Raw genomic sequence first — 14,686 nt, 5'->3', positions numbered from 1 at the left:
AAGTCAGCTTGCAGTCACCCGGCCCGCCACAAGGAATCGCTAGCGTGTGATGGGACAAGGAAGTCCCGTCTGGYCAAACCCTCCCCTATGTGCCTTAAACCGCTGCGCCACTCGGGAGGCCTCACAGAGCAGCTCTCTAACAGGCTGGTCTCTCCTCTTTCTCTCTCTCCCCCTCCCAGGGATTTGACCAGCTGAGGATAGAGGGATTACTGTGTGATGTCACACTGGTGGCGGGGGAYGGAGACGAAGCCTTCCCAGTGCATCGCGCCATGATGGCCTCCTCCAGCGACTACTTCAAAGCCATGTTCACAGGTAAGCTGTTATGCCTCCATCTCTCTCACCACCTCACACTGACCCACAGCAGCATGCACGGGATGGGACGTCCGCATACTGTGTTTAATGTTGATTAACAGACTGAGTAATCAGAGGATTAGCCTGCTTGTCACGCGTCCGTCAATCAATCTCTACTCTGGGGCTCTGCAGCTGATAGCATTGTGTTGTCTGGTTGTCTTCTCCCAAAGTGCTCYTTTTCTTGAAGCACAGCGTGAATCCTCCAGGATTCCTGTCATCTCTACATTCTGATAAGCTACCACACCTTGAATTAGACATGCTCATTTTCCCAAGGGGTTAAGGTTTTGATTTACCTTGTGCTTTTTTAAATTTTTTATAATCAGGTTTGTTTTTCATAAGACATCACAACTATTGCATTSATCACTTTGGTGAACCTACTTTTTTTATTCCCAGAATGCATTTYTGTATTTCATCTTGTTGTAGCTTAGTAACTGCCTCACTGATGACGCAAATAGAAAAGACTTGGATAGATGTAGTGAGGGTAAATATCCTTCAACTGCAGTTTAATATGTCCTCTTCTTAACAATCCAAAATAGGACGGCCTCAATGCCTGTAAGTGGTTATTAAACAAATATTCCACTAGCATGTAGCCTATCTGAGAGGTTCAGACGTGTTGTTGAGATTAAATGGGTGGGTCGTTCCAMGAAAAGACTGCCTTTTGTGACCCTTTTATATTTTAAGTAGAAATTCTGCACCAATATTGAATTTTAATAAAAGCCTGTTATATTAAATGAAATGCCCTTTAATATAGAYGACATAGAGAGTTCAATAAATCAGCATTTTGACATGTCCCTCCATCAACCCTGTGTCACTTCTAGGAAGATTCAACAGCTAAGATAAAAGCTGGTTCTACTCTTTTGGAACATTTTCTGGTGCTTTGTGGTGGAAAACTGAGCGGGTCGAGCATAACACGTAAACCTTTGTTACCTATGGATAAAGAAATGTTTTAGCAATACATTTTTGGGGGTGAAGCTTGGGTTCAATTGCCATTCCCTGTTGCACACAACAAGCTTCCATTCCCCGTCACAAGGGGATTTACGGTTGATTTAACCTTTTACACTCGTGGGAATTGGCCTAAATGTATAGGGCTAAATTGAAATGTTTCTTACAGAAGAAATATGAAAAGTGTATGCATAATCATGGTAGCAATTGAAAGGGACAACAAACTATTTGCTAAACTTGCCCAATTAGCGGGAGGGATGCKGGAAATTTCTTGTCGCGTGTGGTGCTATCGGATATCGGTATCGGACAAAAATGTAATATCGGTGCATCACTAGTGTAAATGGTTAAGAAGAAATCATCAACCCTGTTACGGTCAACCCTGTTACTTTATTTGGTACTTAATAGGCACTTACTATAGTATATTTTTTATTTAACCTCTTGAGATAGGGAAAAAATAAATGGAGTAAGTTAAACGTGCTTTATTTAAAAAATATATATATGTATGGACTAAGTTTATTTGTTTTTTCTTTGGTGTGGGGGTTACAGGTACAATATCCATTTCAATTAATATATTCAGTTTAAATAACATGTACCTTGTGGACTGTCGCTCAAAATAAAAACTAAAGCAAGAAATACATTGTTTTAAAAATTCTGTTTAAACAGGAAAAGAAAACTAAAAAGTGTGCCTCCACCCACAACCTCCCATCCTATTCCCCCAACCCCACCCAGCCAACATGTCTCCATCAACCCCCCCCAACTCCCGGAAACCATGTTTTCCCCCCCTTACCACCCCCATAGCAACTAGGGTTGCTTTTCAGTCACCACCCAGACCCCCCACCGTCCTGCTAGCCTCCCGACGGCCAAAGAAAACCCTCCACATACAACCCCTCCCTCGTGGGCCTGAAAGCAAAGAAAGTAAAACATATATTTTTTAAGTGTGTGTATGTGTATATATACACATATGGGCTGCTTTTCCTTAACTCTGTGGTCCGACTCATCCCAAACCATCTCATTTGGTTGAACTCTGGGGATTGTGGAGGCCAGGTCATCTGATGCAGCCACTCCATCACTCTCCTTCTTGGTAAAATAGCCCTTACACAGCCTGAAGGTGTGTTGTGTCATTGTCCTGTTGAAAAACAAATGATAGTCCCCCTAAGCCCAAACCAGATGAGTGGCGTATCGCTGCAGAATACTGTGGTAGCCATGCTGGTTTAGTGTGCCTTGAATTCTAAAGAAATCACAGACAGTGTCACCAGCAAAGCACCCCCATACACCTCCTCCTCCGTGGTTCACGGTGGGAAATACACATGCGGAGGTCATCTGTTACCACACCGCGTCTCACAAAGACACAGCGGTTGGAACCAAAAATYTCAAATTTGGACTCATCAGACCAAAGGACAAATTCCCACRRTTTAATGTCCATTGCTCGYGTTTCTTGGCCCAAGCAAGTCTCTTCTTCTTATTGGTGTCCTTTAGTAGTGGTTTCTTTGCAGCAATTAGACCACAAAGCCATGATTCCCACAGTCTCCTCTGAACAGATGATGTTGAGATGTGTCTGTTACTTGAACTCTGAAGCATTTATTTGAGCTGCAATTTCTGAGGCTGGTAACTCTAATGAACTTATCCTCTGCAGCAGAGGTAACTCTGRGTCTTCAATTCCTGTGGTGTTCGTCATGAGAGCCAGTTTMATCAGCGCTTGATGGTTTTTGTGACTGTTCTTGAAGAAACTTGAAAAGATATTGACATTTTCCAGATTGACTGTCGTTTCTCTTTGCTTATTTGAGCTGTTCTTGCCATAATATGGACTTGGTCTTTTACCAAATAGGGCTATCTTCTGTATACAACCCCTACCTTGTCACAAAACAACTTATTGTCTCAAACACATTAACTTTTCAGAAGGCACACCTGTTAATTGAAATGCATTCCAGGTGACTACCTCAAAACTGGTTGAGAGAATGCCAAGCGTGTGCAAAGCTGTTTGACACTTTTTTTGGTTACTACATGATTCCATATGTGTTATTTTATAGTTTTGATGTCTTCTCTATTATTCTACAATGTAGAAAATAGTAATGATAAAGAAAAACCCTTGTATGAGTAGGTGTTCTAAAACTTTTGACCGGCAGTGTAGTTTGTATGCATGTTTTGGGATTTAGCTGAGATTATTCTTTACAGAGTAAAGTATATTTGTCCAGGCCTCAATTGTTCCTTCACTAGCACCATTAATTCTCGCTGTCGGTAATTCTGTTAGAGCTGGCGAATTGCGAGAGAGTTAGGTGATTGCCATCTAAGAGCCAAGATCTTTTTTGCGGTAGTGCTGCCTGCCAGCAGTAGTTATCTCTGATTGATTGAGATATTCTAGGAGCGATCATCGTTAAGTAACATAAGATGCAAAGCATTGAATATTTACATTAATTAATTTTGTTACTTTGTCCCAGAAGCATTTAACTGAAGGGCACTCCCACATGATATGAAGGAATGTGCCTACCTGATTTAAGGGACACAGTGAACAGTTGAGAGTTGGGGCCAATTTCATCGTAAAGTGTTTCCTTGGTGTTATAAAGTCTGTGAACAAACTTAAAATGTACAAGTTGATGGTTCGTTTTACGGGAAGCCAAGGTCAATTCTTTTCCATTTTCTGTTCCAGTTAAATGGATTTTCAGATTCAATTAGGTCTTTGGATCATACTTTTTTATGGCTAGCCCAGAATGAGCTTTCCAAAAGTTGTTTATGTAATTTAGAGATCAGTCCTTTCGGGAACCCAGATAATGTATTTATAAATTCTATCATTGGATGGTTCGGTAGTTGAGTTTCCCAAGGGACTCCATAGCCAGCATAGCTGACTTAAATGGTAAATATAGAAAAAAAAGGAGTTGCTTGTAATGTGTCTTTCAAATCCTATAATGTTCTCAAACCATTACTGTCCATGATATCTGCAAAGGTACTGATTCTCCCTTTGGACCATTGGGGGTATGCAAAAGGCYGCCCTCCAGATCGCAAGGCATTATTGTGAAATATTGGGCATGCCATTTTGATTCCTAGTTACATTGTTTTTCAATTTTACCCCAAATAGAAATTAGGTGAGCAATAATAGGACTGCATTGTTTAAGGGATATATCAGTGAAGACCACCCTTTTCCAGGGCAGTAGGAGACACCATATTTAAGATGGGTAATAATGGACGGAAGTTATCCAAGAATAGACGTTTTTTAACAAAACTGCTTTGGTCCGTGTGGACCAATTYTGGTAAGTAAGTCTCGAAACGACAGCATTTTGGAAAACAGTTTAATATGTGTTTATCCAAGATAAGGAGCGAGAGTGATAACACTGGGTGGCATCCTTACCTTTTTTAATAAAAGGGAAATCTAGTGCTGTATTCACATCTCTCCCAAATTAACCTTTGTGAACGGCTGTGTTAATCCTTTCGCGCAATAGTGGACCTAATTGGCTCCAAAAATGTAAATAGACCAGGTGATTTGCCTTTATTCATGCTACCCAATGCCCTTTTGAGTTCATTTAGAGAGATTTGGGCTCCCAGGGAGGTTGCTTCCTCTGTTGAGAAAAGAGGATTCTTAATTATTTTAGAAAGGGCTTAGTCTGGCATGGTGTGGATTTACAATCAGAGGTGTACAGCTCTTTATAGAAGCGGGAGAATCTTTGATTACTTTGGGTTCTGATTGTAATTYCCCTGTTTCATATTCAATAGTCGCTATGTCAGCTAATTGAACATTGCTGCATATCTTGATGGCCAATAAACAACTGGGACAATTACTATGGAAGTTATGGTTGAGTCTAATTTGATGGATGGAAAACTCTGCTCTCTGCTCTCTCTGTCTTGACTCTGGAAAGAGTAATAGCTACCTGGTCTGAGAACGCAGTTAACATTTCCAATTCAGATATCTTCTTTAATTGTGATTTATTCAACTCAGATGCACTTTTTTTAAATTTAAAAAAAAATATATATATATATAAACTTACTAGGCAAGTCAGTTAAGAACAAATTCTCATTTACAATGATGGCCTACAACGGCCAAACCCTAACCTGGACGACGCTGTGCCGATTGTGCACCGTCCTATGGGACTCCCAATCATGGACAGTTGTGATACAGCCTGGAATAGAACCAGGATCTGTAGTGACACCTTTAGCACTGAGATGCAGTGCCTTAGACCACTGCGCCACTCGGGAGCACAAATGCAGTTGCATTATTTTCAATAAAACCTTTGGTGGCATCCTATAAAATCCGGGGGTCATCAACATTTTTATTGACCGTTATGAATGAATTTATTTCAATTTCAAATTGATCACAGAATGTAGGATATTGTAGTAATGAAACGTTAAAACACCATGTTGTTGCTCTTTTAGGAAATTCTGACATTTGAAGTGGTCAGACAAACTCATGTCGAATTTCTATTTTCTTGATTAAAGAAAATAGAGGTGTAGATAATAGTAGGAAATCGATTTGTGAAATGATATATCCCTGTTTAAGTAGAAAGTGTACTCTTTAGGATTATGTGCTCGCCAGGCATCAATGAGGATATAATCAGAGAGTATATGTTGGAGAGCCWTGGTTGCGTGTGGATTGTAGTTGGTCTTATTCGTTTTGTCCTACATGTCCAAAACTGTTACAATTAGGTGAAATCAAATGTTTTTTTGACCAAGTTGCACTTCTCAAAAGGCACCGAATTGGTGSAACGACCCAGATGTGWTAAGAGGGAAGTGAGGTCACTGTTTAAGCCGGTAATAATATTCTGCTGCAGATGCTGAGCAAAGGCTTTTCACTGCGACCCACAGCCCTCTCTGGTTAAATTATACAACAGTCTCCAGGCTTTGGTGAATACATATCCTTTACATGCAGCCATAATGGTAGGTATGTGAAAGCTCAGTGGAATGGTGTCTGTTCCTTCTGTTATGGAATGCTATTACGTTTTTATCTGACTGGTGCCTTCATCTTAAAGACGTAAACAATTCACCGATACACATCGTTCACCGATTGAAATGTTTAAGACACGACTGCATCGGTCCGCGGACCCCAAACGGATCCAAATGTAGCATGCAACGGTCAGAAAATGTATTCAAACGTTACGAATTGCCGATCCACATTTTATTTCTACTCATATTGCTTTCTTTCTACCTTCTGAAAATACCTCCTCTATTTTGACAACTGATGCATCCTCTTCTTTAGTGTCAAAATAAGTATATCTGTTTTGACAGTCACTGATTCACAAGTAATTTTGCATGCCGAACAACCCTAGGGAATATCAGTAGCCTAGTCAAATTGCGCACTGTGCCCAGCTTGGCGCGTTGTTCCTGATTTTGCACATCTGCGCGACACCGTCAGCATGCTAAAATGGCTTGCATGATACTGGGCTTTTAAAGTTGATGTAATTTGTTAGGTTATTGTTATCTACGGTGCCTTCAAAAAGTATTAAAACCCCTTGACTTATTACACATTTTGTTGTGTTACAGCCTGAATTCAAAAATAATTAAATTGACACAATACCCCATAATGACAGTGAAAACATGTTTTTAGAAATGTCTGCATATGTATTGAAAATGAAACGGACATAATCAATTTACATAAGTATTCACACCCTTGAGTTCAATACATGCTAGAATCACCTTTGGCAGTGATTGTACCTGTAAGTCTCTAAGAGCTTTCCACACCTGGATTGTTTAACATTGATTGTTTTCAAAATTCTTCAAGCTGTCAAATTGGTTCTTAATCATGGCTAGACAACAATTTTCAGGTCTTGCCACAGATTTTCAAGTAGATTAAAGTCGAAATGGTGACTTGGCCACTCAGGAACATTCAGTCTTTTTGGTAAGCAACTCCAGTGTAGATTCGACCTTGTGTTTTAGGTTACTGTCCTGTTGAAAGGTGAATTCTCCCAGTGTCTGCTCAACTGATGCAGCTTACAGAGATAATTGTATGTGTGGGGTACAGAGATGAGGTAGTCATTCAAAAATCATGTTAAACACTATTATTGCACACAGAGTCCATGAAACTTATTGTGACTTGTTAAGCACATTTCTACTCCTGAGCTCATTTAGGCTTGCCATAACAAAGGGGTTGAATACTTACTGACTCAAAACATTTCAGCTTACATTTTTTTTATTAATTTGTAAACATTTCGAAAAACAATTCCACTTTGACATTATGGGGTATAGTGACTAAACATCTAAATTTAATAAAGTTTCAATTCAGGCTGTAACACAACAAAATGTGGAAAAAGTCAAGGGGTGTGAGTGCTTTCTGAAGGCACTGTATGCACTGTTAAAAATGGTGCTTTACTTAAAAGTAAGCTACGGGAGACAACTGTCATTTGAGTTGTAGGCACCCCACATGATAGCGGTAGTGGGGTGGTAGATGCCTAGCCTCCCTTACGGCTCAGATCAGGTGCCTACATAGTATACACCATAGACATGCATAATTTAAACACACACACACAGAAGTGAGCTCAGACACATCGAGCTCAGAGAGRCCCAGCTCATGACCTCRAATTTAGAATGGGAAAATGAATGTGYTTATGCAACCAATCGAATCGCACCTAATAATTTCTCAACTATAACGTATCGTTCCTGTATCGTATCGGAGCCCATGTATCTAGATACGTATCAAATCATCTTGAAAGGGATAGATGCACATCCCTACTTTATGTCATATGTTTAGTATTTTCTCTCCCCTCATCACGCAGGTGGAATGAAGGAACAGGATTTAATGTGCATCAAACTTCATGGTGTCAACCGAATAGGCCTGAAGAAGATCATAGACTTCATCTACACGGCCAAGCTGTCTCTCAACATGGAGAACCTGCAGGACACACTGGAGGCAGCCAGCTTCCTCCAGATCCTCCCCGTGCTCGACTTCTGCAAGGTCTTTCTCATATCTGGGGTAAGGAGCCTAACACAGCCTGCTCATAAAGCCTGCTCAGCCCCCCCAGAACTAGCCARGGGGATTATACACAGCAGTTTAAGATGCCTCCGACTACTGTACTCAACTGCTTACTATAATGTCTACATTTGGACTTGCACTGGGATAAAAACACTGGGGSCATACTCGTGAACTTTTGCTTAGACCTAAAGGTTTATTATACCTGGTCTAAAATGGCGTGTACACCTAAAAAAGGTTTTAGATGCATTTTTATAATCCGCTACTTTGTCACATTTGCCMTATTTTGCTTGTGGGGACCTGCAGTGGAGCTTTTTCTCCTTTAAAAAAAACCTTACCCCGAATGGGATTCGTGAGGTCTGTGGCAATTTCCCAGCCCTACTATCACTCTGGAGGCCAAGTTGACCAGTTTAACAAATGTGATTGGATGGTGGCTCTTGCCGTGTAAGGTCTCTGATAGGTTGATTCTGTTCCCAGATAGAATTATGTGCTCCGCTGGTAGTCCTCAGTATCAAGGCTAATTGTGCCAGGTTGGCCTTTGAGAAAAGCTAGCTGCTAGCCATTTTAGACCACAGGTAAAAACCACGGGTCTAAGCAAAAGTTTGTGTGTGATTACGAGTGGTTGCTTCTCACTGCTTTCCCTTTCTCCTTGGCTGCAGGTGTCCCTGGATAATTGTGTGGAGGTGGGGCGCATCGCTAACGCATATAACCTCACTGAGGTAGACAAATACGTCAACAACTTCATCCTCAAGAACTTCCCCTCGTTGCTGGGCACGGGGGAGTTTGTCAAGCTGCCCTTTGAGCGGCTGGCCTTCGTTCTGTCCAGTAACAGTCTGAAGCACTGCAGCGAGCTGGACCTGTTCAAGGCTGCATGCCGCTGGCTCCGCTATGAGGACGGACGCATGGACCACGCCCCCAAGCTTATGAAGAACATCCGCTTCCCCCTCATGAACCCCCAGGARCTCATCAACCACGTGCAGACTGTGGACTTTATGCGCACCGACAACACATGCGTCAACCTCCTCTTGGAGGCCAGTAACTACCAGATGATGCCCTACATGCAGCCAGTCATGCAGTCAGAGAGGACGGCCATCCGCTCAGACAGCGGCCACCTGGTCACCCTGGGCGGCGTCCTGCGCCAGCAGCTGGTGGTCAGTAAGGAGCTGCGTCTGTTTGACGAGAAGGCCCACGAGTGGAAGGCGCTGGCGCCCATGGACGCCCCGCGCTACCAGCACGGCATCGCCGTCATCGGAAACTTCCTCTACGTGGTGGGAGGCCAGAGCAACTACGACACCAAAGGCAAGACGGCGGTGGACACGGTGTTCCGGTACGATCCGCGCTACAATAAGTGGATGCAGGTGGCGTGCCTTAACGAGAAACGCACCTTCTTCCACCTCAGCGCTCTCAAAGGACACCTCTACGCCGTRGGCGGCCGCAACGCTGCGGGAGAGCTGGGTGAGTGTAAATAATTACGCACAGCTTATTACTCTGCTTTTAGTCCTGCTCTAATGCTGCAACATACACTACATGGCTAAAAGTATGTGGACAGCTGCTCGTCGAACATCTCATTCCAAAATCATGGGCATTAATATGGAAGTGGTCCCCTCTTCGCTGCTATAACAGCCTCCACTCTTCTGGGAAGGCTTTCCACTATATGTTGGAACATTGCTGCTAGGACTTGCTCCCATTCAGCCACAAGAGCATTAGTGAGGTTGGGCATTGATATTGGGCGATTAGGCCTGGCTCACAGTCGGGGTTCCAATTCATCCCAAAGGTGTTTGAGGGAGTTGAGGTCAAGGCTTTGTGCAGACCAGTCAAGTTCTTCCTCACCGATCTCGACAAACCATTTCTGTATGGACCTTGCTTTGTGCACGCTGGGCATTGTCATGCTGAAACAGGAAAAAGTATTTCCCAAACTGTTGCCACAAAGTTGGAAGCACAGAATCATTTAGAATGTCATTGTATGCTGTAGCATTAAGATTTCCCATCGCTGGAATGAAGGGGCCTAGCCCGAACAATGAAAAACAGCCCCAGACAATTATTCCTCCTCCACCAAACTTTACAGTTGGCACTATGCATTCGGGGAGGTTGTGTTCTCCTGACCAGTGGCGGATTTAGGTATAGGCGACATGGGCAGCTGCCTAGGGCGGCAGCTTGCTGGGGGCGGCACGGGGCGCCTGCACAAAAAAATAGGAATGGTGACATTTGCGCGATCGGTTTTCTATCGCTTATTTGTACGTCACGTCAATGATATCATGTCACCGTGTGGGACTGTGGGTCAATTAACCTGTCGGAGTGGGCGCCCTGATTCTAGTTTGTGAGCTAGGTAGGCTACTGTCTGGGAAGGTCTCCCACTCAGAAGTACGAGATGGGGAGGGAGGCGGGGGTAGGTTGACCTCAGGTCTCCCMACTGGAAGCCCGAGGTAGGGTAGAGTTGGGGGAATATATCAAATACCGCACCTCTAACTTTGTACAGTACTAATGCAATTAGTAAAATCAGTCACTCAACRAAATGCTACCAAATAAACCACAGTTCATTCGTAATACGTAATATAATATATAGTTTTTTAAAATATTTTTTCTGGTTTGTGCGAAATCGTTAAGAATAATATAAAACCAGTCTGCACACCACCAAGGTGAATTGGTTTAGTCTTGACTCTTGGTTGACAGTGTTGGGGGATGAGTAATGTATTGATGCTCGAGTGCCAAATTCTCGAGTCTTATTTTTGTATATAAACTCAGCAAAAAAAGAAACGTCCTCTCACTGTCAACTGCGTTTATTTTCAGCAAACTTAACATTTGTATGTACATAACAAGATTCAACAACTGAGACATAAACTGAACAAGACATGTGACTAACAGAAGTGGAATAATTTGTCCCTGAACAAAGGGTGGGTCAAAATCAAAAGTTWGTCAGTATCTGGTGTGGCCACCAGCTGCATTAAGTACTGCAGTGCATATCCYCTTCGTGGACTGCACCAGATTTRCCAGTTCTTGCTGTGAGATGTTACCCCACTCTTCCACCAAGGCACCTGCAAGTTCCCGGACATTTCTGGGGGGAATGGCCCTAGCCCTCACCCTCTGATCCAACAGGTCTCAGATGTGCTCAATGGGATTGAGATCCAGGCTCTTCGCTGGCCATGGCAGAATTTCGGAACAAAACTGACATTCCTGATTGCAGGAAATCAGCACAGAACGAGCTGTATGGCTGGTGGGTCATGTCAGGATGAGCCTGCAAGAAGGGTACCACATGAGGGAGGAGGATGTCTTCCCTGTAAAGCACAGCGTTGAGATTGCTGCAATGACAACAAGCTCAGTCCGATGATGCTGTGACACACCGCCACAGACCATGACGGACCCTCCACCTCCAAATCGATCCCGCTCCAGAGTACAGGCCTCGGGTAACGCTCATTCCTTCAATAAACGCGAATCTGACCATCACCCTGGTGAGACAAAACCGCACCTCGTCAGTGAAGAGCACTTTTTTCCAGTCCTGTCTGGTCCAGCGACGGTGGGTTTGTGCCCATAGGCGACGTTGTTGCCGGTGATGTCTAGAGAGGACCTGCCTTACAACAGGCATACAAGCCCTCAGTCCAGCCTCTCTCAGCCTATTGCGGACAGTCTGAGCACTGATGGAGGGATTGTGCATTCCTGGTGTAACTCGGGCAGTTGTTTGTTGCCAATCCTGTACCTGTCCCGCAGGTGATGTTGGATGTACCGATCTGTGCAGGTGTTGTTACATGTGGTCTGCCACTGCAAGACGATCAGCTGTCCGTTCTGTCTCCCTGTAGCGCTGTCTTAGGTGTCTCACAGTACGGACATTGCAGTTTATTGCCCTGGCCACATCTGCCTCCTTGCAGCATGCCAAAGGCACATTCACACAGATGAGCAGGGACCCTGGGCATCTTTCTTTTGGTGTTTTTCAGAGTCAGTAAGAAGGCTCTTTAGTGTCCTAAGTTTTCATAACTGTAACCTTAATTGCCTACCGTCTGTAAGCTGTTAGTGTCTTAAGGACCGTTCCACGGGTGCATGTTTCATTAATTGTTTATGGTTCATGGGAAACAGTGTTTAAACCCTTTACAATGAAGATCTGTGAAGTTATTTGGATTTTTACGAATTATCTTTGAAAGACGGGTCCTGAAAAAGGTATGTTTCCTTTTTGCTGAGTTTTTTTTATATTTAAATAGTTTTTTGTGTTATGATTATTTATTTGTGTTGTTCCCAAATGTCTGAATAAAAATTACAGTTAGTGCAGAATAGTGCTTTTTTGGGGGGGGGGGGGTCGGTTGCTGAAGGAGGGGTTCGCACAGGGAGCCACACAAGCTAGAACCGCCACTGCTCCTGGCATCCACCAAACCAGATTCGTCCGTCGGACTACCAGATAGTGAAGCGTAATTCATCACTACAGAGAAGCGTTTCCACTGCTCCAGAGTCCAATGGCGGCGAGCTTTACACCACTCTCCAGCCAACACTTGGCATAAGCGCATTGTGATCTTAGGCTTGTGTGCGGCTGCTCAGCCATGGAAACCCATTTCATGAAGCTCCAAGTAATAGTTATTGTGCTGACGTTGCTTCCAGAGGCAGTTTGGAACTCGATAGTGAGGTTGCAACCGAGGACAGACGATTTTTACACATTACGCGCTTTAGCACTYMGCGGTCCCGTTCTGTGAGCTTATGTGGYCTACCTGAGCCATTGTTGCTCCTAGATGTTTCCACTTCACAATAACAGCACTTACAGTTGACYGKGGCAGCTSTRGCAGGGCAGRAATTTGACAAACTGACTTGTTGGAAAGGTGGCATCCTATGACGGTGCCACGTTGAAAGTCACTGAGCTCTTCAGTAAGCCCATTCTACTGCCATTTTTGTCSATGGAGATTGCATGGCTGTGTGCTCGATTTTATACACCTGTCAGCAACGGTTGTGGCTGAAATARCCAACTCCACTAATTTGAAGGCRTRTCCACAYACTTTTGTATARGTATCTSGGTATRTTCGGAAAGGACATTTCATGGTAAATGGTCAAAGGCAAGCACAAGGTGCACACTGTAACAATGTAGCGTTGTATCAGCATAGATGCCAACCAATTAACAGTAAAATGGTGTAGCACAGGTGCACATGTGGCATGGCTGTGTGWTTATGATTATAGCCCTGGACCAGAGTGTAGTATGAGATGAGGGAGGACCAGCAGAAGCAACAACAGGAAGAGGAGAGGAGAAAGGGGAGGTGGTCAGAGCCAGGGAGATGGCCAAGTGGAATAAGTAAGTAGCATTCCAGAACACTGAGCTGATGTCAGTGCCCAGCCCAGCACCGAGTCAGCACCTAATTGCAGAGTGCAGACCACAGAGTGGTGCCACCCTCTAATTGTAGAGCCCATGGGACAGGCTGGCCAGGTCATGCGATCCGCTCTTCTCCTCTGGGCTCTGGTCTGTAATTACCACAGTGGGCGTGGCTTCTCATGGTCATGGCCCTACTAGTTCACTCTGAACGGGTAGAATGGATATTCACTCAACTCACCCATGGTGCATTTCCTTGAGGATTTACACCAGTGCTTTACCAAAAATCTTCAGAGTTTAGTGTTTCCACCTCCACGGCCTGGCTCCTGGGACTCACTGTGTCATAGCCTCAGTGGACCTGCTCTGACTGAGCAGTCAGGTAGAACCGGACCGATTTATCGGTTAACCTACTTTTCGGGTTGCACTTACATAACAATGACTAACTGTGAACACGGGTTTACGTCTTCGATGGTTAACATCTCACAAAGCAACAGTTTTGATTATGCAGAGGTTGTTGATTMTGCTCTTCACAAGTCCTCAGTGTCTACCTATGAAACACCCATTTCCCAGGGGTGTATACTAGTGAAAAGCAGCACCAGTCTCCTGTGCTGGTCACTGCCTGTTATCCTCGGGAAGCCAGTCTGGCACTCAGACATTCTATCAATTGTTTCAGACGCAGCACAGATTTCAGCCTTTTGTACATCSTTATGATGTAACCATGCGGAGGAGAGGTTAGGTTCTGCGACAGGTTCTGTMATCTTATTTGAAAGGATTTAATGAACATGAAAGGCTCCCCTCGGTCAGGGCTGTGACACACACACACACAAACAGATGTGTTAAACCTAAGTTATGATGGATGACATGGTTATATTTGCAGGTTTACRGGCCAACCATCCTGTTTATACCTCTATGGCCACTCTCCATAACGGTCCATGTGGAAGCTTGTCATATTAATCCAATCTACTAGGACAGCCAGAGTACAAACAATGGAGGAACAATGACAGCACTGCTATCTCTGTTTCAATAATGTAGGAAGCTCTTGTAAATATAGCAGCATGCAACCAAAGCTCTTGAGCACTCATTTGCATTTATACCTTAAAGCACCAAACACTCTGGAGACGAGTGCAAATGTACTTGGTAGCGAGACAGACCTATTATTTAATTTATTAGGTTTGGATATTTTTCAGAATGCATTCTTGCAAATCATCAGTTATTGTTTAGTGGGGGATAGAGAA

General features: G+C 43.7%; 1 protein-coding gene across 6 annotated transcripts in view; it reads left to right on the top strand.

The window, feature by feature from the left end:
• Positions 1–14,686, top strand: part of klhl13 (kelch-like family member 13) — a 92,860-nt gene that overhangs the window by 63,998 nt on the left and 14,176 nt on the right. For all 6 annotated transcript variants that reach the window (XM_023968391.2, XM_023968390.2, XM_023968392.2 and 3 more), the window contains 3 exons: positions 180–312; positions 7,986–8,182; positions 8,839–9,634. In XM_023968391.2, coding sequence (XP_023824159.1) covers positions 180–312; positions 7,986–8,182; positions 8,839–9,634 — 1,126 coding nt within the window. The remainder of the gene's footprint in view (positions 1–179; positions 313–7,985; positions 8,183–8,838; positions 9,635–14,686) is intronic.

Source organism: Salvelinus sp. IW2-2015, linkage group LG23 (genome assembly GCF_002910315.2).
Source record: "Salvelinus sp. IW2-2015 linkage group LG23, ASM291031v2, whole genome shotgun sequence".
NCBI classification, from domain to species: Eukaryota; Metazoa; Chordata; class Actinopteri; order Salmoniformes; family Salmonidae; genus Salvelinus; species Salvelinus sp. IW2-2015.
Note: the sequence above shows the minus strand (reverse complement) of the source record. Positions and strands in the feature narration are given on the sequence as shown.